We start from the raw sequence: 26,118 nt of genomic DNA, 5'->3' as shown, positions 1-26,118 counted from the left end.
CCTTCTGGATGTGCATGTTACCTACTTCTTTCCTTATACTGTCATTCCTAATTGGGCTTTTCAGTTATGAGGATGGTATGGCCAGATGTCACCTTTATGCCCTGTGCTGTGTGCAGGGAGCATGCATGTGACGTAGTGCATTCCTTTAACAACCAAGAGGCTTTGGTATGCTGGCCGGACATCAGGCTGCCCTTTGGCAGAGAATTGTAAAGAATACTGCAACAGTGAAGAGAAGGGCATCTACTGTTATGGTAAGATTTTACATAACTGTCCTTTTCACTCCTAATCCCCTGGCCTTGCTTGTTTCATGTATCAGTATGAAGTTACATTCCCCTCCTGTCCCACTCGACTAGCCTCTGTTAGGGGCCGTCAGTATGCCAAACTGATTCTTTCTGTATGCTGTTCAGTTGAATACTAAGTAGTGACCTTGGAGTGGGTATATATAAGTTTGGGAGGTGTGTGAGGGTCTCCCACACATCTGGGAGCAGGTGGTTTGCACCGTGCGCTCTCCTCCCACACACACAGAAGAAAGCCTTTTCTGTTCACCAAAGTGTATTTTTTAGCCATTAGTTTTCTACCAAATGGTGTTTGGAAAAAATGCATTTGGTAAATTAGTGTGAATCTGAAGAGGAGCAGAGTCTGTATGTCATAAGCTCATGTTGAAAGTCATCCAACATTCTAACACAATCTTCATGGTAACACTCCTTTTATACCTTCCTTATGTCTCTCAGATTTTAACTGCATTAGCGGAGGCATTGAGAAATTCATGTCTGTTGGAAGCCTTTCAAGAAAAAAAAAAAAACAGAACATTGGGAAATACTGACTCCATTACGTGTGACGTTACATGAATGTTGTCTGTATTAGAGTAGCCTAGTGCTATAGAAAAGCTGTTATTGATATTTTATTGTTTATTCTAGAGATTGGTGTTATAAAACATTGCATAAAATTTACATAGATTGATGTATGTAGTTTCTTTTTACCCTTCTGGTGACAGAGAAATGACCTTGCACCATGACTGTAAAGCATGCTGATTAATCTTGATTAACAAGGGGCTAGATGAATAACAGAAGTCATGTGAATAGCCACTATTCACTGCAGACAACCTACAGTTAATACAGGAGGACTACGTTTGTTATGGAGGCAGAATAATGCCAGAAGTACCCTTTTTGTTGTATGACATTGATTAGCTTGAAATGTGATATGATCTTGTTCGCATAAACTTCCCCTGCACAGATCGTTGGTGGCAAATTTGCCATGTAGCAACAAGGGACCATCGGCAAGTTTTACATAGATGCTGACCATGGTTGACCTAGAATAGGACATCGAATGTCAATCCTTGGCATGTCTATAAGGCTCATCCATTGCTCATTTGCTCTATTTCCCAGTATATTTCATCATTTGGACAGTCTGTTGTGATGCAGTTTAGCTTACAGTGGCTGAGTGTGTGGTAGTGAAAGTACAATTTAACTAATCATTGTGTCCTTCAGAGATGATAAAAGGGGACCTTTATTTTTTAACATTAATTTCATCCTGAATTGTTATGGTCTGAAATAACTCCCACAATTGTTTCAACAGCTATTTATGGTTCTGTAAGCTAAAAGTAAATGGCATGGGCCTGATGGCATATTTTCTTTTTTTGGTAGTTGTTTATATTCCTTGAAATGTTAGTATTCATTAACTGATTTATATGTTCACTGTGCTTCAGATTTGTTTTTGTTTTTTTTTGTTTTTTTGTTGCATGTTTCTATAATTTTAGATCACATTACAGAAGAACAGTTGGAACGCATACTAGCTGTCATTCAGGGAACCAACTTGCGAGCTTTGTTGGAGTACGTATGCATCTATCTTTCAAAACCAATCAAAACTGATGGAATGTACTTTTGTAGTATGAATCTTGTGAGGCTGTCCTGCAGTATGTTTATATTAACCAGACTTATTGCTTTTACTTTTTATTTCTCTTAACCTTACTGCCAAGTATTTTTGTTGGCAAACATCTGTTGATTTCCAAGTTTAACCCTGCCACTCCTTTCTCCTAAAAGGTGAGAGATATGTGATGTAATACTTTCATTTACTTTTTTTTTTGGGGGGGGGGGGGTGTTTGACTCAGTTGAAGCTTCAGCCACCCAGATAGTTAACCTCATTAGAAACTTCTCTGTAGAGGAAAAAAGCATGTTTTTTTTTTGTTTTTTTTGCAGGGGAGGCAATCCTCTTGAGCCCCCCGTATATGGGATATTGCCTCCCCACTCCTCTTTACTAACTTACTGACCCTGCAGTTGCACATCTTCTGGGAAGATGGCATACTCCTTTCCAAAGAATGTGGAATCTTTGAGAGTATTATTATTGTAGGGTTTCAGTAGTCATCTTAGAGAATTCACATACTTGAAGCTTAAAGTTTCAATTTTTGACTTTTTGAAAGAAACTTTTTTTCTTTTGTGTCATATTTACCACATTCCCCAAGTTGTGGTTATTTGACAGTGAAGTGCTCATACATGCACAATGCCACATACCAGAGAAAGTGAGAACAAGTGTATGCCTGGTGCATACAATTCCACCTTTATGAACTGATCTCCAGGCTTCCCTAGAAGTTCCAACATGCATGGGAAACACCTCTGTCCTTCCACTGAGAAATGTGAATCTGCCAAAAGCTGCTCATTTCACCCTTGCCTTTTGTGTTCTTATTGTCTGGCTGGCGTCTGTCCAGCTAGACAAGTGGACTGCAGATTCTCAGTCCCTACCCCTGCAACATTTCCCTGGCTCACTTGGGCAATTTTTGTCACGTGCACTCCTGTACAAAATAAAATTAAAATGTTAAGTCTATTACCAGAACTCTACAGCTGTTCTAAGTATTTGGTGTTGGTTGTTGATTTTTGTCTGCTTGTCACCAAGACTGCTTTGGTGTTGTGGTTAGTGACTTTTGTTCGATTTGTTTTTTTTCTGCTTGTGATGAAGAAAAAATGCTGATCTAATATGGAGAACCCTTCTTGGTGTGTCCTTGAAGAGTAATTGGAATGCCAGTTGGAGTTTTTGCTATTTTTCGACAAAACCTAGCATTTTGGGACTCTCTTACAGCCTGCCAACATACACTGTGATATAAAATGTCAACTACATAAGCATGTTGATCCCCAGTATTCATTTTTTTTTTTTTTTTTTTTTTTTTTTTTTGCTGTTGTGTGTTTATATTGGTGTAGTTTTCCCCCCATTTGCTTACACAGATCCTAGCTGTGTAGGTAAGTTCTGCATTTTTATGTCTAAGCATCATAACAAGCTCCATGAGGCCATACTAAAATTAAGCAGACAAGACCAGTATGGCATTGCCTGTATTGTCTATGAAATAATAAAATGCTGATAACTGTCACAGATGGTAGATGGTAGAAATGCATGCCCACTGCTGTGTGCCAAAAGGATGAATTGCTCACAGACTAAGTCAGAATCTCTTTACAGGAAAGTTTATAAGTTATTAGGCTAATGATCATGCCTAACCACGTACCCCAAACCATTTTGGTCTAGAGTATCTTGGGCATCTGTACGGGGGGGGGGGGTTTAGTATTGAGAACTTAGGATTTGTAGTGAATGGGTGTTAAGATAATACCTTTCCTATTCACTGTCTCTGTCCGTAAAGGACATGGGGGGGCTTGACCAGGGGTAAATTTAGAATTTCCAAATGTCAAGGATTTGTTTGAGTAGTGCCTGGGATGATTTCTGTTTTACATGCATGGGGAGCATATTCCATTGTGCAGGGATCCTTTGAGATGCATATCTGTCTCTCCAGCATGTTCTGTTTTTGTCGCAAGTGAAGTTCAGTTTGGTTAGGGGGCCTTACTCACAGCTGCAGGCATATTTCAAAGCATCACACCAAAAAGTTGTTTAACCTCCTGAAGGAAGTCTGTTGTCTTGCCACCTCCCCCCATTTCGGGTAGTAAGCATAACTTTGTACCTGGAGAATGGCAAGTTTATATTTGTTACATTATGTAATTTTTTTACTGTATTTAATAGTTTTTTTATTACGTTTGCACTATTTCAGCTTTTATTAAATTAATTTATTTTCATATTTGTATAGTTGGCTTTGATTTTGTAAAATTTATTTAGGAAATAAGCACCATGGTAAAACTGAAGTTTAAGCCGAAAATATGTACCATCCTTTTTTTTTTTTCAGGTGATCAGTGGTGGAGCCTATGGGTGACCATCCTGATCCAAATCTCTTTAGTTATCCAGTCATGGATTCAGACTACTCAGATCTGCGAGCCTTCCTTCTGCAATGGGTCTGACTCCTCAGAGCCTGGGCATCAAGCAGATGTTCATCGTGTTACACTGCTGCAGTCATTATTTATTTATTTATTTATTTATTTATTTTACATTTGTGAGAGTTTTTTTTTTTTTTTTTTTTTTTTTTAGATATGTATTCAGTTGAAAGGAAATTCCAGTGTTGATGTGACAATCAAAGTTAAGATAATTGAGAACCACTGTTCAACAGTTAGTGGAGTTGGAGATTATACTTTGGTTATCCTGTCATCAGGCGGTTCCCCAGTCGGCCTGAGTTCCAAAGTCTTGGTCCGGTGTCAGTTTCTGTCGCCTCCTCCCTGATGTCAGTGCGAAAGGGGTATATAAGATGCAGCCGACGCCGTTTTCTTCAGTCTTTCTTGCCGCGCGGTGAATGAAGAATCCAGAACCGAAGTCTTCTACAAAGCTAAGTACCTCTTTGGGGAAACTTTTTCTTGTTTTAGACCCCTTGCTATTCCGCCAGTGTTAGATATTGTGGATGATGTGTATACTGAATCCAGCTTAAATCCTGATTCCTTACCTCCAGCCCCTGTTAAACCAGACTGATACTACAGAGTCCCTGACTCACATACATTTCTGTATAAAAGCCCTGTAGCTGACCCTGAAACTATTTCTCAGGGACCCAAAGGAGTTAAGGCCTCATCAGCCAAGAATCCAGTTCCCTCTGACAGAGATTCCAGAGCATTAGACAGATGAGGAAAGAAAGTATATATGTCTGCAACTTTAGCAATGAGAGCCTTAAATTGCCATTTTCACATGCTAAAATATCAGCAATTTTTACTGTCTCAGTTAAAACAAAAATTGCTTCCAGAATCAGACCCTCCTAATTTTAAAGAAATGCAGGATTTATTGCATGTAGCTGAACAAGTGAGAAAGCATACTTTGCAATGTGATTTTGATTCTCTAGAGGCCTCCTGCAGAGCGGCAGTTACAGGCTCTGTCATTAGAAGACATGCTTGGTTAAACGAACATACGTTACCAGATCATGTTAAAGCAAAATTATTGGATGCACCTTTGCAGCAGGATGTGTTATTTGGAGTTAAGGCAGAAGAGGTATTAAAGAAAATGGAGGATAAGGCAAAATCTATCCAAACGGTGAAGGATTTCTTACAGGTTCAGCCACCTAGATTTAGCAGAAACTGGCCAACTAAGAATTGGTCCTTTCCAATTAGACAGACCTCAAAGGGGAAGATACAGACATCCAAGAGGTAGAGGTCAAACACAAGGTCCTTACAGGCCTCGACAATGGGTTGCATCAGGCCAGAAAGAATGGGAAGTCTGGCCCCAATCATATAAAAAGCAGCTCCAATGACTTCCCACTACAGCTGCCAAACAAATCCCTCTTGGCAGCCCCCTTGGGAGGAAAACTGGCACTCTTCTACCACAATTGGCAAATGATCACCAAAGACAAATGGGTTCTCAACATTGTATTTCAAGGTTACAGGTTCCACTTTCACACTCTGCCAAGGTTAAAAGGAATGCCAAATCTGCCACCAAATCAATGGGCAGAGGCTCAAAAACAAATTACAGCACTCATGGATATGAGAGCTATTCAACAGGTACCATCACAGGAGCAAGGACAAGGATTTTACTCTAGACTCTTTCTGGTACCCAGAAAGGACAAAGCTTGGTGGCCCATTCTGGATCTTTCATCTCTAAAGACTTACCTGGATGTTCCGAAATTCAAAATGTTGACACTACAGCAACTTCTTCCCACGCTGGGCAAGAAAGCTTGGCTCGTGACTTTGGACCTCAAGGAGGCATACCTGCATGTCCCTATCAGACAAAACTGCAGAAGATACCTCAGATTCATAGCTGGTTCAATGCACTACCAATTCTCTGCACTGCCCTTTGGCTTATCTACTGTGCCCAGGGTCTTCACAAAGTGCCTGGCACCAGTAATTGCATTTTGCAGACAGAAAGGAATTCAAATTCATCCTTACCTGGACAACTGCCTGATTCAAGCAGAGATCAAGGACATTCTTCTAAAGCATCTGGCATTTGTAAAAAAGTTACTAAGTTGCCTGGGGTACACAGTAAACGAAAAGAAATCAAAACTAGTGCCCTCACAAGATGATATATTCCTGGGTGCCAGCTTGAACACAACGGCCCAGATGACTTATCTCATGCCAGCCAAGCAAGGACAACTGACTCAATACTTTCAATTAATGGCAACAAAGATCCAACTCCCTGCAAGAAAAATTCTGCAGGCCTTGGGTTACATGGCATCCTGCATACTACTAATTCCATATGCCAGACTTCATATGAGGAAACTACAATGGTACCTAAAGAATGTATGGTCTCAACACTGTCAGTTTGGAAACAGTTATACCACTAATCCCTTGCCTTCAACAGGAGTTTCAGTGGTGGGCTCAAGCTTGTCACCTCAACAAGGGACAGCCTTTTACACAACCCACAGCCACGCAAACACTGACAACAGATGCATCGGATTATGCCTGGGGAGCACACATGGCAGGCAAATGTATTCAGGGCACGTGGCCCGCAGAACAAAGGCATCTTCACATCAATCAAAGAGATGCTAGCTGTACAAAATGCCCTTATAGCTTTCAAGGACCTGCTGCATCCAGGACAACTACTGCTAAAGACAGACAACACCACAGTTGTGGTACATAAACGAGCAAGGGGGCACTCACTCCTACCCCCCCTATGCAGACAAGCTATGACCTTGTGGAACACAGCTATAAACCTTCAAGTTAATCTGCAAGCACAATTCCTGCCAGGAGAGAAAAACACACTGGCAGATGACTTAAGCAGACGCATCATGGATCCACACGAATGGGAATTGAATCCACAAATATTCAGAATGAAAACACAGAAATAGTGGAGCCCGGACATAGATCTGTTCGCATCCCCAATAAACTGCCAGCTACAAAAATTCTGCACAAGGAGTTACCATCCACAAGCATGGAAAGTGGATGCCCTCTCATTCAGCTGGGAGAACCTACAAGTATATGCTTTCCCACCACTACCTCTCCTGCCAAAGGTACTCATAAAAGCCAGGCAAGAAGAGCCAAAGATGATCCTGATTGCACCAGACTGGCCACCACTGGTACCCAATCTTAATGAGCTTAGCACAAGAACCACCCTGGATTTTGCCTCAAATCCCACATCTGCTGACTCAGGTCAACAATCAAATACTACACAGCCAGCTAAAGACCTTAAACCTAGCTGCATGGAAGATTCTTTAGTCAAGCAAGCAATGCCTCTCTCCAAGGCTGTTATGGATGTCATTCTGGAGGCCAGAAGGCCTAGTACCAGGAAAGCCTATTCGGATAAATGGAAGAGATTCTATGCTTGGAACCAAGCTCACAGCCTTGACCCTCTTGTCCCAAACATTCCTCAGATACTACAATACTTAACTGAGATGCTGGACAAAGGCCTCTCCTTCTCATCCATCAAGATCCACGCCTCTGCCATCTCTGCTCATTACAACACGGATCCACCAATTTTCAATAATCCTCTGTTAAAACAGTACCTCAGAGGGGCTAAAAACATAAGACCGCCCCGTAGAGCACCTACTCCAACTTGGGACCTCAACTTTGTTTTGGAAAAACTAACTTTACCTCCTTTTGAGCCAGCTAACACAGCAGAATTAAAATATATCTCTTGGAAAACTGCTCTGCTCTTGGCAATAACATCAGCACGAAGAGTTTCAGAATTATAGGCACTAATGGCTGTGGAAACTTTCCTCATTTTCCACCAGGACAAGGGTGTCTTTAAGAACTAACCCTACGTTTATGCCAAAGGTGGTATCCAGTGTGGCTCTAAACCAAACTATTCACCTGCCAACTTTTTATCCTAAACCACAGAATAAAGTGGAGAGACTACTGCACTCTTTGGACATTCACAGGCAGTTACGCTTCTACTTGGACAAAAACAAAAGCTTTCAGAAAATCTGCGCAATTATTGGTAGCATATGCTGCAGGAGCACAGGGAAAAGCCATTTTAAAACAGACCATCTCAAAATGGATAAGACATTGTATACGTTTCTGCTACACATACCATGGAAAACCTGTACCTAGCAGCATTAGATCTCACTCCACCAGGGCAACAGCCACTTCAACTGCCTACCTCAGAGGAGTACCTACCAAGGATATTTTGGAAGCAGCAACTTGGAGTTCTGTACATACCTTCACCAAGCATTACCATCTGCCTCTATACTCTAAATCCAGAGCTGGCTTCGCCACTGCAGTGCTGCAGGGCCTTATAGCCACCCCTAATGCCTTATAGAACCAGCCACCCTACCTCAGCTTTGGGATTCTACCCAAGTGTAATGACTGCAGCAGTGTAACACTATGAACATAGTACAGTTTTGTACCTATCATAAATGTAGATGTTCGAGTGTATACACTGCTGCAGTCCAGATTAACTGGCTGGTAAGTACCTATGTCTTCTACCCTTACTACCTATGGGGAGTATTTGCTGGTAGCTGTAAGTTGTTTTTTTGCTTTTCTTATGTATGTTCTATTAGCAATTGGAATTGCCTACCTATTTAGAGGCACCTGACATCTGGGGCAAGAAAAACAGAAGAAAATGCCGTCGGCTGCAACTTGTATACCCCTGTCGCACTGCCGTCAGGGAGGAGGCGAAAGCAACCGACTCCGGACCAAGACTTTGGAACTCAGGCTGACTGGGGAACTGCCTGACGGCAGGATAACCCAAGTGTAATGACTGCAGCAAGTGTATACACTCGAACATCTACATTTATGGTAGGTACAAAACTGTACTTTATTTAATTTCTGGTGTGACCTTGAGACGTGCATGATTGCATCATTAGGTATTTTGGTCTGAAATCTGTTCTAGCCCTGGATCAGATCACTCCCCATGCAGAGCTATCCCTGGCTCATAGGTAAGTACTAGTATAGCTGCATTTGCAGGCAATTTTAAGCCTGCCCAGTTTCCTTTTTTGTGCTCAAATTAATCTGTCCCATTTGGCTAGAGAATGGCCTTCCCCATCCCATGGTCGATCATTATATATTACCCCTAATGTGAATAACTGGGATCATACCATAGATAATTTGAGGGGGCCTATGTATGGGGTAAAACACTTAGGAGCTACCTCTGTGTAGTAGTAGTACAGGGGGCAGTCCTGGGGTAATTTTTCTGTTTAAATATCAACTATACACCAACTGCAGAAAAGTTTCACTGCTGAAATATCACACTGTCAGTTCAAACGAAGCAAAACCAGTAAAGCAGCACTGTGTTTATTCACAAGTCACAAGATAAAGCTTTCGGGTAACACCCTTCATCAGTATGTTAGTACCATATTCATCACAGTTTAAATAATCATTTCACTAAAAACACATGACACAACCAACAAATAAAAAGTTAGTTTCAATCAATTAACCAACCTCATACAGTTAGTATATAAAGCATTTTCATAAAACATTTCACCAACATTTTTTGCTAACATTTTTCATGTTTGTCTAAGACTATCACTTATATTGCTTTTGTTTAGCTACTAAGATGGGCTTTAAACTAACCAGATTATTTAAACCCGGATGTCTATCTGCTTCTAGCATAGTTATATGTGTATGGTGGAAGGAACCTATATAAACAAAATGTTCAGTTTTACCAGCGATTTGTGAATTATTGTTTTTTGATATGGGGTGGAGACTTTGAAAGTTTATTAGAATTTGTTCAATATTTAAACAATAGTACAACTTTCTTAGAATTTTAAAATGAGTTACTCTGAACAACAAATAAGGTATTTGGATGTATTATTGTATAGAGAAGGAAAAAAATTAGAAACTGTGTATAGAAAGGATGTACAAGTTAATAGGTATACTCATGCCATGAGCATGCATTCTAAACATGTGTTTCATGGAACAGTGGAAAGCCAGTTATTGAGAACAAGTAAATTTAAATACAAATGTGAAATGTAAAGAACAGATGGAAACCTTAGCTGAGGAATTGAAGGAAAGGGGATATAATAAGGCTTTGATATACAATTATATACAAGCAATATTGGAAGAAAGGGACAAACTAGCACCTCCTGTGTTTAGTGATATTCCACAAACATATATAGGTAATGAAGAGAGTAAAAACCAGCTAAGATCTATTGCTATCCAGAACAATTTAAGTAAAGAAATAGAAAATGTAATATATAAAAACTGGCACATATTGAAAGGAGGATGCCATTAGGGGGAGTTTGAAGAATTTTTTGATAGGGGTGTTTGAATTTTAAGGATGAAGACTTTAGATTGAATAATAAGGAAATGACAATTAGGAATAACAATGGGACTATACAATGCTATAATTGTAGTTGCTGTAAAGATATATGCAGTGATTTAGAGCATAAACACCCTGTAAGAGTAAGTAAATAAGAGATATGTCATGCAACCTGTAACAACACTAAAATAATATATATATATGGCTACCTGCATGCATGTGCAGGTTTCAGGTAAGTAAGTGCTCATGCGGCTGAAGGACCCGTATAATTGAGCACAAGTCAAGTGCTGCAGGTATTGCACATAAATATGAGAGGTGGGGATACTAATAATAGGTTAAATATAGCTGAAAATAAATGGATAACTATGCTAGAAGCAGATAGCTATCCGGGTTTAAATAATCTGGTTAGTTTAAAGCCCATTTTAGTAGCTAAACAAAAGCAATATCAGTGATAGTCTTAGAAAGTCTACTATTCCTCCTCCTTGACATACTGGCCTTTCGCAGCCAGAGTGCTTGGTGCCAATGGAGGAAATGCCAGCTCCAGCTCACTTTGTTGCTGCCTTGGAGCCCGGTTTGGCTCCGACACGCTCGGTGCTGTCCGTCGTGTCCAGGGGCTGAAGCTCTCCTGTCGGCACCGACAGGAAGGGTTAGAAACTATCTTCGGTTCCAATCCTTCCTCTCTGTGCTTTGACCAGGGTGAGCTAGGACCCTGCATCTATCTCGGAGCCGACAGCTCTGGCTCCGGCACCGACCTTCTTCTCTTCGGAGCCGGAGAGGTTGATGTTTGAGATTATGAGCTTGCCGTCTCATTCTCCAGCCCCTACCAGTGGCACCAGCACTCTTCCCCCAAGAACACCCTTCTTCAGTCTCAGCTCCTCTCTGGAGACGGCAGAGACCCGCAGCTTCAGGAGCCATCGGCTGGTGGCCCCCACTCTTCTGAGGCTTCACAGGAATGTCCTTCCGAGGAGCATCCCCCGAAGAGGTTACGTAAGAGGAAACATGTTGACTCCCAGGATGAGTGTTTGACATCAGACACTGACCTCGAGGAGTCTGAAGGGTCCCCCAAGTCGTCCTCTGATGTCTCCTTTGTCGACATTTTAGAGATCCTTAGGCAGAGGTGCAACTGGCCCACTGTTAACTCTTCTGATGAGGAGTCAGTGTAACTGAAGGCTTTCGGGTCTCAACCTTCTGCCTCTTGGGCGTCTCCACCTTTTGACGAACTGATGGATGTAGTTAATCAAAGGTGTGGGATACTCCTGACACCATGGAGCCAGTCCCCAGGAGAACCGAACAAGTTCTTGTTTGCACCCCCTGGTAAAGAGTTCTTGTGCAAGGGTGTTGCCGTAGATGCCATGGTGGTGGATGCGGCCACGAAGGAGTTGGCGGAGACTTCATCTGTTCATCCGCCAAACAAAGAGTCTCGACAGATGGACAGATTTGGAAAGTGTATCTTTAGTTCAGTGGCCTTTACCCTTCGACCGCTGAACTATCTCATGCAATTCACGAGGTTGCATTGGGATCTCCTCAAGGAGTTAGGAGATTCCATACAAGGTGCATGTACTGAGGGAGCTCCTGACAAGATTTTCCACCTTAAATTCTGTGGGTAACACCTCCATGCGACTTATCTCTTATGCAGCAGATGGAGCGAGTAGAGCAGTGGGTTCCATAGTTGCCTTGAGGAGCCACTCCAGGATGCGCTTATGTAATTTTGTGAAACCGTTCAAGTCTACTTTCACCAACGCCGCGTTTGATGGTTCCAAGATGAAGGATACACTCACTCGGTGTAACAAGAAGGAAAGACGCTTTCTGCCGTGGGAGCGTGTTTTACTGTCCCTTCCAGACCATACCCCAGTGGTCAAAAGGGCAGTAAAATGTGGTTCAAGAAGTTCCAGGGGGTCTTTCCTGACACACAGGTTGAATCCTCCTTCAGAGGCAGAGGAGGAGGAAACAGCAGACGTCGTCCTAGAGGCAGGGACGGTCTGCAATACCAACACGGCCGTGATTCCTTTCGAGGATGGCCTTAGCGCTCCTGATGTGGAGCCAGACTGGGCTTCTCTGGGGCCATTCCGGGGTCGCATTTCTTTGTACCAAGAAGCCTGGCTAAATATCACCCAAGACAAGTGGGTACAAAGATTTGTTACCAGAGTCTATACCATACCCTTTTCCCTGTCACCATTTGTTCCCAAAAGGATCCCAGATGTACCACCCAATCACAGGGATCAGGCAACTGTGGAGATCAACAAGTTGCTCTTAAAAAGAATCAGCCAGCCCATCCCAGCAGACCAGATAGGATCCGGGACTTACTCCAGGTTCTTTTTAGTTCCAAAACGAACCGGAGATTGGAGGCCAATATTGGACCAACGCAGATTAAACGAATCAGTGAAGAAGGACAAGTTTTGTATGGTAACACTGCAGTCTATACTCCCATTGTTAGGGAAAGACTTTTGGATGTGCTCTCTGGATCTTCAGGATGCCTACTACCACACAAAAATGGGCAAGGCGTCCAGAAGCTATCTACGCTTCCGGCTGGGAGCCGGTCACAATCAGTCTCGCGCTCTGCCCTTTGGTCTCACCACAGCCCCCAAGGTGTTCACCAAATGCATGGCAGTAGTGACAGCTCACCTGAGACATCAGGGATTCCAGGTGTTTCTGTATTTGGACTGGCTCCTGACCGTCCCCACCTGGCATCTACTCCTCCAAAACAGGGACGCCACGATTCAACTTTGTGCTCAGTTAGGGATCTCCATAAATTGGATAAAATCTGCATTATTGCCCTCTCAGTCTGTGATTTTTTTTTATAGGCGCAGAGGTAGACACACTGAACATGACAGCTCGTCTCCCCGCTGATAGGGCACAGAACTTAATCTTCCAAGTTCAACGTTTTCTTCTGTTGCGAAAAGTCAAAGCGAAGTGGGTTCTTCAGCTCCTCTGCACTATGGCTTCCACAGTTCTATTAGTACCATTAGCCAGGTTGCACATGAGAATTCTCCAGTGGCTTCTGTCTTCCCAATGGTCCTTCCAATATCTTCCACTGAGTCATCCTATCCTGCTGAAGGAATCATGCAAGAAGGGCCTTCTTTGGTGGATATCTCCCAATCAACTGATCACGGGTGCCCCCTTTGTCCCGCCCCAACCCATTGCCACTGTGACCATGGATGCCTCCCAGATCGGGTGGCGGGGGGGCATTATCTTGGCAGGACTGTCCAAGGCATATGGCAAGAACACGAGGCTCATCTGCATATCAATATTCTGGAGATGAGGGTGGTGCTTCTGGCGTTGCAAGCACTTCAAGACCTTCTTCCTCTAGGGACAATTGCAATACAATCAGACAACATGTTGGTGGTTTGGTATATCAACAAACAGGGTGGTACCAGATCTTACCCACTCTGTCGAGAGGCCATGCGAGTTTGGGAGTGGGCAATTTTTTCCCAGCGCTTTCTGGCTGCAGTGCACATTCCAGGGGAGAACAACGTGATAGCTGACAAGCTCAGGCGGGCAATCCTAATGCCTCACGAGTAGTCTCTGAAACACAAAACAGCGGAACAGATTTTCCGCAAATGGGGACAGCCTTGCTGTGATCTTTTTGCCAGTCCAGTCGATTTCAAATGCAGCAGCTATTTTTCCCTCATTCCCCCTCCGTGGGAGACTCCCAGAGACGCCCTAGCTCACGATTGGCCCATGGGACTTCTGTATGCCTTTCCTCTAATCCCTATCATTTCCAAAGTGATTCAGAAAGTCAGTCAGCTGGGAAACAAGTTGATCCTCATTGCTCCTTACTGGCCTCGTCAGGTCTGGTTCTCCTTCCTCGAGCTTCTCCTCCTGGACGATCCTTGGATTCCAGACCCAGCTCCAGATCTGTTGACTCGCATGTCTGGTTCGCTACACCTCTCAATCCACACCCTCAGATTGACAGCGTGGCTGCTCCAGTTCCATCCCTAGTCAGGCTTCATGATGCATCATCCTCAGTGTCACATATTCTTATGTCCTCCCATAAACCTTCAACTAGGAGGCTGTATGGCAGTAAAGGGAAATATTTTCTGTTTGAGCACAGAGAATGAATGTAGATCCATACACTGCTTCTATCCCTGTGATTCTGGATTTTTCAGCAAGGATCTGCTGCTGCCACTAAGTCCAATTGGTGGCAATTTCTCATTTTCACTTAGGTTTTCCAGATACCAATTTAATATCTCATAAGCTATGCAAGACCTTTTTGAAAGTGGCCACTTTATTGAGACCACCTCTGCAAGAACCAGTGGCTTCTTGGGATTTAAATTGTGTTGTCCAAATTGACATCTTCCCCCTTTGAACCTTCCCACTCATCTTCTCTAAAATTTTTGTCTTGGAAGACCTTGCTTTTGGTAGCTATCACATCAGCTAGACTGGTATCGAAGCTACAGCCCTTGTCTATTAAGTCACCGTATCTAATTTTTCACAAAGACCGGGTGTCATTGCGTACTAATCCCTCCTTTGTCCCCAAAGTTTGTTCTAATGCTGCCTTAAACCAATCAATTATTCATTTCCTTTTCTGACTCTGGATTGGGCTTACCAGTTTCTAAAGTGACACTTTCTAATTGGATTTGCAGTTGTATAGCCTTTATCTATAGCTCAGAGGGCAAACCTTTACCCTGCAGGATCAAGGCTCATTCTACCAAGTCGCTGTCTACCTCTGCAGCCTTTCAAGCCAGGGTACCACTTGATAATATTTGTGCAGCAGCTACGTGGGCTACCCCTCACACTTTTATTGCACATTACAAATTGGATTTGGCATCCAGGGGTAGAGCATCCTTTGGCTCCACTATGCTCAAGAGTATTTTCCAGTGAGCCACCCAAGAATAAGTCACTAGGGGATGCCGTCCCATATGTAAAAATGAAGGTGAGATCGGACTAACTAACATAAAGAAGTTATGTACTCGCCATAATGTTCCATGTTGGTAGTCCATCTCACCCTTCATTTTTACCAACCCGCCCTCTTGCCCCCATCCTTGGAGAAATAATTTGGTTGCCCTTGGTTGGAGACCCTTTAGTATTGGTTGTTTTTATGGTTGTTATTCTAGTGAGTAGCAAACAAGATCTGGGGATTGTACTGGTGCACCATGGGATACCTGCTTAGCCACGAGCCAACCAGATGTCTTCCAGCTTGTAAATCGGCCGAGTCGGAGGCGAGGATTGGCTCTGAACCCATATGTAAAAATGAAGGGTGAGATGGACTACCAACATGGAATGTTATGGTGAGTACATAACTTCTTTTTTTATTGGTTGGTTGTGTCGTGTGTTTTTAGTGAAATGATTCTTTAAACTGTGATTAATATGGTACTAAAATACTGATGAAGGGTGTTACTCTAAAGCTGTATCTTGTGATTTGTGAATAAACAGTGCTGCTTTACTGTTTTTGCTTTATTTGAACTGATTAGTGTAATTTTTTGATGTTCTTCGTGTTTCACTGTTGCAGTCATTACATTTGGGTAATCTGCTGGCAATGGGTATTCTGTGGCAGGTTGCCTTCAGTCGGCCTGAATAACAAAGTCTTGGGTCCTGCGTCAGTTGCTGTCTCCTCTTCCATGACGTCAGGGGTATAAAACATGCCTGCGCAGTACCCGGAGCAGAAGCAGTTTGCAAGTGCCGGTCGGCCAACTCCTGAAATTTTCGTTTTCGAGTTTCAGAATCTAAGTCTTCAAACTAAAGCTAAGTACCCCGTTGGGGAAACTTTTTCTTGCTCCTTACCGATGTCTGTAAAAGTTAATAATTGCATTACTTGTGGGAAGCAAATACCTCATAAGGATTTTCATTTGTACTATATTCCTTGCCTAGACCCTGATCATAACGTGCCTTGCTGTCTGCTTTGTGCTAAATTTAACCAACGCATTATTAAGCGTCTGTATATTTTTGCTCCTAAATATTTTGGTTCAAGATTTATCTACCCTGAAATGTCATCTGTTAGCACTCCGACTACCGGAGTTCACAAAAAACGCAAGGAAAAAGACAGATACAGACCGTCGAGGTCCAAAACCGATGACAAAGCTTCTTTTAAGCCAGTCGCTGGTTCGTTGGTACTCGGTGAGGTGCTTTCGCAGCCCCTGATACCCGCTACTTTTGAGTCGCAGGCCTCTACCGAGACCCATGCCGTGAGATTCATAGAGTATTGATCCCATGGATGTCTCTCCCTTGGATGGGTCCAGAGTCGCTGAGCAGGCACCGGCTTCTGAGGGTGTTTTCAGGCCTCAACATTTTTATATTAAACCAACGCCATCAACAAAACAAGGTCAAAACAGACTTCTGTGTCTAAAAAAACGATGCATAAGCCACTTGCTTTTAGGCCCCTATGCCTAAAAAACAAATGATCAAAATGGCTGAAGATTTAATTACCTTGATCAGGGGTTCCCAACCCCCCCCCCCCCCCCTTCTAAGAGGCCTAGGCAAGGCACTGATTATGAATCTTCAGATCAGGTTTCCATTTCTTCTGATCAGGAATTTTCTATTTCACCTTATGAGGATTCTGATGCAGACAAATCCACCCCATCTGCATCTCCTCCTGAGGATTACTTTTTTGGAGAGACTTTGCATACTTTAAGGGAACATTTTCACTGGGAGAGTCAGGATTTCTTTGAATCAAAAAAGAGGCTTAGGGATTTTCTTCTTCTTCCTCAGCATAGGCCTTTGGCAAAACCCCCTGTATTAGACATTGTTGATGATGTGTTCTCGGAATCTAGCATGGCTCCTGATTCCCTGCCTCCGGCTCATAGTAAGCCAGACAGATATTACAGGGTTTCTGACTCCCACAAATTTCTTCAAAAATCCTGCTGCTAATCCTGAGACTATCTCTCAGGGTCCCAAAGGTGTTAAGGCTTCTACAGCCAAAAATCCTAACCTTTCAGATAAGAGATTCCAGGGCGCTGGATACATGGGCTAAGAAGGTTTATATGTCTGCCATCTTGGCAATCAGGGCTTTAAACTGCCAGATGTGAAGTTGTTTAATCTCACCATTTGTTCTTTACACATGGGTTTGGAGCTGATCCATTGGCTCGGAGTCGGCCGCTTTCCAAGCTCAAGATCTTTGAGTTAGCTTGAGGCACAGTCCCTATCCTATGATGCTCTCCTACCAACCCCAGATCTAGTTTGCCACTGCAACGGATCTCACAATCTTCAGAGGAAGCTAGGGCCAGTAACCTTCTTTACTATATTTAGAATTTAAAAATTTCTTATTTAACTATAATTAGTTAGTAGATTGAGTGAGAGTTCACATATTTCTTTTAGTTGTTGATTAGTGAGTGGATTGGAAGTTATTTTTTGTCTTCTAATTCGGAGCGATTGCTCCTAGGCCTTTAGCCTTTCTTGAGTTACTTTTTCTTGACAGGGCTCTGTCAAATTGAATTCCCTATCCCCTTAGAATTAGTGTATTTGAACTTTTTGTGTAACATTCTTCGTATAGTTATTACAGTTCAGGGATCTGATCTTTCTAGGAGTCTGTGGCTTCAATTTTTGATTATCAGGGATCGGATATTTGTTGTAATTGTTGTAATGTTGGGGAAACAAAAATTTGGTTTTAAAAGATGTGACCTGTGGACAAAAGATGTCCATCACTGATAATCATGTTTCTTGTGTGTACTGCTTTGCTTGGGTCCACTTCATTTACAAGATTGCTCTATCTGCCATTCCTTCAGTGGCAGGGTTTTATTAGAGAGGCAAAGGAAATTGGTCGATAGAGGGCTGTTGAAGCCAGATTTCCAAGAAGCTTTAGACAAGACTGACCAGACCTCGAAGGGGTCGAAGTCTTCTAAGGTGTCATCGGAGCATAAGTCTTCTGTTCCGAGCACTTCTGGGAGGACTCTGTCGCCGGCTCCACAGCCTTCGGACCCCTGCACAGAGATCTTACCTCGGAGCCAAGTCATTGTGTTGGAGCCAGCGTCCGAGATTTTAAAGTCCCCGATCCTTAAGTCGGTGGCTTCTTTGGCTCCTTTGACTCGTTCTTCCGGTACCCTTTCCAACATCGATGTGGACCGTGTGGTGCAGAGACTTTTGGTGAACCCAGCCCTGGCCAAATGGCTTTCAGCTTCGACCCAGTCGGCTTCGAAGCCTACGACACCCCCTACTACGATCTCTGCTCCTCCTCCAAGGCCAGTTGAGCCTTCAGAGCTGGAAAGAGGGGATCCGATAGTGGTGGAACCCTCGGAGCCGGGGCCTGTTCCGGAGCCCTCTGCTCACCCTCGGAGCCGAGACCTGTTCCGATGCCCTCTGCTCTGTCGACCATGACTACTTCAGTTCCGATCGAAGAGTCTCTGAGTTGACACTCTCTCGCTGGTTCTGGGGGAGAGAGTCGAACCGACGTTTTGGTTCTGACTCTCCCTCTTGGGGCTTTGGTGCAGATGAGTTCAGTTCATTCCTCTGGTTCGGAGCCTTTGATCTCGGCCCCTGGGAGGTTGCCGTCTTCTTTGGAACCAGCGGACACCTTGGTTCGGGGAAACCAGTGCCTTCGATGCCATGAGGAGGGTCATGTCTGCTAAGACCCTTAACTCTTTGGATCTTTCCACTTCCTCCCCTAAAGGGCCGCATTCTGTCCCTACACCACAGGTTCCCACCAAGCGTCGAGACCCAGAGCCTCAGGTAACCCCATTGGGTGGCCCCTGCTTGACTGAGACTTCACCAGGCACCCCCACTGATGAAGTCCACAGAAAAAAGATTGTGCAAGAGGAGGCATTTAGAGTCCCCTCAGGAATCCTTAACATCAGACACCGATGTAGAGGAATGAGTCGGTGGTCTTGAAGGCCTTTGGATCTCAACCTTCCACCTCCTGGGGTACTCCGCCCTTTGACGAATTAATGGACTTGGTCACTCGAAGGGCGTGGGAGTCTCCTGATTCCATGGAACCTGTCTCTCAAAGGCCCAACAAATTTATCACCTCCCTTGAAGACAGGTCTTATCTTACGAAGGGAGTCCCCGTTAATGCCATGGTGGTGGCGGCGGCCACCAAGAAAGAGATGTCAGAAACCTCTCCTGTTCATCCTCCTAATAACAACTCTAGGACTATGGACAGATAACGGGAAACGCATCTTTAGTTCTGCGACATTTGCAATGAGATCGCTCAATTATTTGACCCACTTTACTTGTCTTCAATGAGATCTCCTCAAAGAGCTTGGAGATGCTCTACAGGGCAAAACAGATGATGCTGTTTCAGACAAAGTAACGACACAGCTTAACACCCTTAATTCTGTTGTGAACTCATCTATGTGGCTTATTTCTTATGCAGCCGATAGATCGAGCCAGGCGGCAGGCTCAGCGATAGCTCTGCGGAGGCAATCCTGGATGCACTTATTCTCCTTTGCAGAAGCCTTCAAGTCTTCCTTTGTGAATACCTCATTTGATGGCTCTTCCTTGTTTGGGCCTAAAGTCAAGAAGACACTCACTAGGTGTGAGCAGGAAGGAAAGACACTATCTGCCTTAGGAGTCCATTTTTCCACCCCCACTAGACCATACCCCAAAGGGCAGAAAGGTGGAAAAATGTGCTTCCGAAAGTCCCAAGGAGCTCTCCAGAACACACGTAGTGAACCCCCCTCCAGGGGCAGAGGAGAAGGGGGTATAATGGTAGATGCCCAGGCAGCAGAGGGGATCCGCAGAACCAGGGTGACAGGGAGCAGTTCCTTTGCAAGCCGTATTAGCGCTCCTGAGAGGAGGCCCGACCGTCCTGCTCTGGAGGCATTCAGGGGTCGCTTTGCTTTATACCCAGACGTCTGGCTAGGAATTTACATCAGATTCTTGGGTAAAAAGCATAATTACCAGAGGTTATATCATTCCCTTTTCCGAATCCCCTTCCATTCGTACAAGAATCCCAGACATTCCACCCAGTCTGCGGAATCTAGCAACCATAGAAATTCAAAGGCTGCTAGAAAGAGTCACCCAGCCAGTCCCGGCGGACCACATAGGATCCACAACTTACTCCAGGTTCTTTTTAGTTCCAAAGAAAACTGGGGACTGGAGGCCCATTTTAGACCTCAGCAAACTAAATACCTTTGTCAAAAAGGAAAAGTTCCTGATGGTCACTCTTCAATCTATACTTCCCTTTCTCAAAACGGGTGATTGGATGTGCTCTATAGATCTCAAGGATGTGTACTACCACATCAAAATGGCCAGGCCATCCAGAGATCACTTGCATTTCCGGCTGGGAGCCAGTCACTACCAATTCCGAGCTCTGCCCTTTGGTCTCACCACAGCCCCCAGAGTTTTCACAAAATGTGTGGCAGTGGTCACGGCTCACCTGAGACGTTTAGGATTCCAGGTGTTTCCATATCTCGATGACTGGCTCCTCACTGCCACCACCAGGCATCAACTAATTTGCGCCAGAGATTACATTATCAACCTGTGTTCCAGGTTGGGCATAACCTTAAATTTCGAAAAATCTGCTTTATTACCATCGCAGCATATTTTCTTTATAGGAGCAGATCTAGACACCACCATCTCCCTGGTCAGATTGCCTCTAGAAAGAGTAATATCTTTGCAAAGTCAAGTGTCCCAGTTATTAATGGAAAGGAGAGTTCCGGCATTCCAGGTCCTGAAGCAGCTAGGCACCATGGCAGCTACACTTTTATAGTGGTTCCTCTGGGACGAATGCACATGAGGATACTCCATTGGCTACTATTCACACAGTGGTCTTATCAACAGCTTCCAATGTCACACAAGATTATTCTGACAAATGCTTGCAAAAAGGACCTTCTTTGTGGTTGACCAGCCACCAAGTCACTGTAGGTCACCCATTTATACTTCCCCCTCCCATAGCCACAGTGACCACAGATGCTTCCCTGATAGGGTAAGGGAGCGCTATTTCAGGGAAGAACTGTCCAAGGCACTTGGTCAGACATGGACTCTCATTTGCACATCAATGTCTTAAGAGTTGAGAGTGGTGTTTTTAGTGTTGCAACATTTTCACAACTCTCTACTTCGAGAGACAATTGCAATACAGACAGACAACATGTCGGTAGTCTGGTACATCAACAAGCAAGGGGGAACCAAGTCTTACCCCTTATGCTGAGAGGCCCTAAGACTTTGGCAGGGGGCTGTATCCACCAGGTGCTTTCTGATAGCAACACACATACCTGGGTCATCCAACGTGATGGCGAACAAACTGAGCAGAGACATTCTGTTGCTCCACGAGTGATCCCTCAAAGAACCAGTGGTGGAAAGGATATTCCGCAGATGGGGCCAGCCTTGCTGTGACCTTTTTGCATCCCCGCTTAATGCAAAATGCAGAAGCTACTTTGCCCTGTACCCCCCCACTGGGGGACAGCCCAAGGGACAAACTTGTACACGATTGGCCCTCGGGTCTCCAATATGCCTTCCCTCCAATTCCTCTGATTCCCAGATTCTTACAGAAAGCCTAAAGCCTGGGAAGGACTGTTATTCTAATAGCCCCATTTTGGCCTCTGCAGATATGGTTCCCCTTCCTACAGCAATACCAAGTGGAAGAACCTTGGGTTCTGGACCCAGTGCTAGAACTTCTGACTTATTCATCGGGAGTTCTTCACCTATCTCTTATCTCCCTCAAACTGACAGCTTTTCTGCTCCACTTCCCAACCTAGCCAGGTCACATGATTTGTCTCCAGCGGTTCAACATATTTTAGTTTCCTCTCACAAAGTCTCCACCAGGAAACTTTATAATAGCAAATGGAGGCGATTTGCTCATTGGGCTTCTCAGCATGGTATTGATCCCTATGTTGCCCCTATTCATAGTATTCTGGAATTCTTGACTTTGCTCTTTCACAATGATGCTGCAGCTTCTACGATAAGGGTTCAATTAGCTGCCATATCTAACATCCATGTGGTATGCAGTGGCTCAAACATTGTCACACAGATTATGTAAAGCCTTTTTGAAAGGAACACATCACCTTAGGCCACCTACCAGACATCCTGTTACTCCCTGGAATCTGAGTTTGGTGCTATCTCAACTCATTCTTCCACCTTTTGAGCCTGCATCATTTTGTCTTTTGAAGTTCCTCTCTTGAAAGACAATTTCCGTAGTGGCTATTACTTCGGCTCATAGAGTTTCTGAACTGCAAGCACTTTCTATCAGGCCCCCATATCTAGTCTTTCACCCCGACAGAGTGTCTTTAAGAACAAATCCTACCTTTCTTCCTAAGGTCTGCTCCGAGGCAAATTTGAACCAGTCTAGTGACCTTCCTACTTTTTTCAGACATCATACTAGTAGAATGGAGTACATGTTACATAAGCTTGATGTTCACAGACAGTTGAGGTTTTACTTTGACAGAACAAAAGAATTTAGGAAATCTGATCAACTGTTCGTCTCCTATGCAGACAATAAGAAAGGTTTGTCGGTATCCAGAGTTGCGTTGTACAAATGGATTGCTGTCTGTATAAAACTTGCATATTCTTCAGCTAAACAACCTTTAGAACGTGAGGTGAAAGCTCATTCTACTAGGGCTGTTTCTACATCTTTAGCCCATGCAGCCCGTCTACCTTTGGACATCATTTGTGCAACTGCTACTTGGTCCAAACCTCATACGTTTATCACTCATTACAAAGTGGACAGGGCTTCCTTTGGTTCCACCGTTCTCAGGAATATACTCCTGTGAGCCGCCCAGGATTAGGGTGCTTGGGACACTACCCACGTGTAAAGAACAAACGGCGAGATTGAACAACTTCACATAAAGAAGTTCTGTTCTTACCATAACGTTCCATGTGAGTTGTTCATCTCACCTTTGTTCTTCCCCCTCCAGGTTTTGGAAGAACAGGTATGACTGGGGGTCTGGTTGGTCTTGCTCATGTCTTTCTTTCCAGCCAGATTATTGTTTAGCTATTGTAAGTAGTTATGTATTTGTACATTGTTTATAATTGGTTGCATAGTGTGTTTTTTTTATTGCTGGTTTAGCAAACTAGATCTGGGGTTGGTAGGAGAGTATCATGGGATTGGGACTGTGCCTCGAGCTAACTCAAAGATCTGGAGCTTGGAAAGCGGCCAACTCCGATCCGATGGATCGGCTCCGAACCCACGTGTAAAGAACAAAGGCGAGATGAACAACTCACATGGAACGTTGTGGTAAGAACATAACTTCTTTTGTCATATGCTTAAATATCAAAAGCATGTTATGGGCTTACTGAAACAGAAAATTATGTTTATTTCTGATTGTGTGGAAAGTGAAGTTGCAGGATTTATTGCATTCAACAGAACAGGTTGGAAAGCATACTTTGTAATGTGGTTTTGATTCCTTGGAGGCCTCTTGCAGGGCCGCCATAACTGGATCTGTGATAAGAAGGCATGCCTGGCTCAAGGAGCAAAATCTACCTGATCATGTTAAAGCTAAATTGTTGGATGCTCCTTTACAGCATGATAGTCTGTTTGGTAATAAGGCAGAAGAGGTTTTAAAGAAAATGGAAGACAAAGCTAAATCTGTGCAAACTGCAAAAAAAAATTTCTTGCAAGTGCAGCCACCCAGGTTCAGTAGGCACTGGCCTACTAAGAATTGGTCCTTTCCTGTGTCCAACAGAGCCACTCAGGGCAAACCCAGTCACTCCAAAGGCTCCAGATATCAGTCGCAGGGATCTTACAGGTCAAAGCAATGGGGTGCCTCCACCTCCAAATCTGGAGTTAACAAAGCACAGCCCTACAGTAAGCAGTCTCAATGATTTTCCCCTACCATCTCCAAGCACTTATCTTTTGGCAGCCCCCTTGGGGTGAAAACTAGCACTTCATGCTCAAAACTGGCAGTTAATTACCCAGGACAAGTGGGTATTAAACACAGTATCCCAGGGATGCAGATTTCATTTCCATACTTTGCCAATTCCAAATGGATGGCCAGATCTGCCACAAAACCAGTGGGCAGAGGCCCAGAAACAAGTCATTTCCCTCATGGGTATGGGGGCTATTCAACCAGTACCAGAAAAGGAAAAAGGACAAGGATTTTATTCAAGACTTTTCCTGGTACTCAGAAAAGACAAATCATGGCACCCAATACTGGACTTATCAATTCTTAACACGTTCCTGGATATTCCAAAATTCAAAATGCTGACTTTATAACAGCTACTGCCTATGCTAGGCAAGAATGCCTGGTTGGTAACTCTGGACCTAGAGGCATAACTGCATATCCCAATAAGGGAATCTTGCAGAAGATACCTCCACTTTAAAGCAGGCTTTTTGCATTACAAATTCTCTGCACTGCCCTTTGGCTTATCTACTACACCCAGGGTCTTTACAAAGTGCCTGGCACCAGTAATTGCATTCTGCAGACAAAGAAACCTTCAAATTTATCCTTGTCTCATTCAGGCAGAGGACAAGGACACTCTTCTTCAACACCTGGCATTTGTAAAAAGGCTTCTAGCATGCCTAGGGTACACCATAAACGAAAATAAATCACAACTGGTACCCTCTCAAATAATTACATTCGTGGGTGCAAGCTTGAACACAACTGCCCGGATGGCTTACCTCACACCAGACAAACAAATGCAACAAAAACCCAGTTATCTGCAAGACAGATTCTGCAGGCTTTGGGGTTCATGGCATTCTGCATTCTACTAATTCCATATGCGAGACTGCATATAAGGAAACTTTAATGGTACCTAAAACGTTTATGGAGTCAACATTATCACAGCCTGGAAACAATGATTCCTCTCATTCCCTGCCTGCAACAGGAGTTTCTTTGGTGGGTAGACGCATGTCACCAAAACAAGGAACTGTCATTCACTCTACCCCCTGCCACCCAAACCCTAACTACAGATGCATCAGACTATGCTTGAGGGGCCCACCTGGCAGGGAGATGCATTCAGGGCAAATGGAGCCCAAATCAAATGCATCTACATATCAACCAGAAAGAAAAGCTGTTCAGAATGCTCTGACAGCCTTCAAGGATTTACTTCATCCAGGACAACTACTGCTAAAGACGGACAACACCACAGTTATGCAGTACATAAACAAGCAGGGGGTACCCATTTCTACCCCCTTTGCAGACTAGCCATGGTCTTGTGGAACACAGCCTTGACTTACCAAATACATCTTCAAGCTCAATTCCTGCCAAGAAAGCAAAATACTCTGACAGACGACCTAAGCAGAAATCTTATGGATTCGCACAAATAGAAACTGGATCCACAAATCTTCAGCATGTTAACACAGAAATTGGGAAGCCCAGACATAGACCTTTTTGCCTCTCCCCAACATTATCAGTTGGGCAAATTCTGCACAAGAACTCGTCACAAAAAAGCATTGAAAGTGGGATGCTCTATCCTTCAGCTGAAAAAACCTATCAGTCTATACCTTTCCCCCTCTGCCTCTACTCTCCAAGGTCTTACTAAAAGTCAGACAGGAAAAACCAAAATGATTCTAATTGCTCTGGACTGGCCTCGCCAACACTGGTACCAGCTTCTAAGGAATATGTCACTCCTTCCTCCATTGTACTTGCCTCAAACACCTCATCTATTGTCTCAGCAGAAATATCAAATTCTGTACACTCCGCTCCAAACTCTGAATCTTGCAGCATGGCTAGTCAGCTAATTTTACCAACCACATCTCTTAGTTAAACCTGTGATGGATGTCATTTTGGAAGCCAGAAGGCCTAGTACTAGAAAATCTTATGCTGATAAATGGAAGAGATTCTGTGCTTGGAACAAAGCACAAGGAGTAGACATAGCAAATCCCAATATTCCTTAGATTTTACA

General features: G+C 43.8%; 1 protein-coding gene across 1 annotated transcript in view; it reads left to right on the top strand.

Moving 5' to 3' along the window:
* The first annotated feature begins 998 nt into the window (after positions 1-998).
* Positions 999-26,118, top strand: part of LOC122791445 (mitochondrial mRNA pseudouridine synthase Trub2-like) — a 281,462-nt gene continuing 256,342 nt past the window's right edge. Inside the window, exons 1-2 of the mRNA XM_044059189.1 lie at positions 999-1,017; positions 1,757-1,829. Of these exons, the coding sequence (XP_043915124.1) occupies positions 999-1,017; positions 1,757-1,829 (92 nt within the window). The remainder of the gene's footprint in view (positions 1,018-1,756; positions 1,830-26,118) is intronic.

This window comes from Protopterus annectens, chromosome 17.part0, assembly GCF_019279795.1.
Source record: "Protopterus annectens isolate FY-2018-M chromosome 17.part0, PAN1.0, whole genome shotgun sequence".
NCBI classification, from domain to species: Eukaryota; Metazoa; Chordata; order Ceratodontiformes; family Protopteridae; genus Protopterus; species Protopterus annectens.
This window is presented reverse-complemented; position numbering and strand designations above follow the sequence as displayed.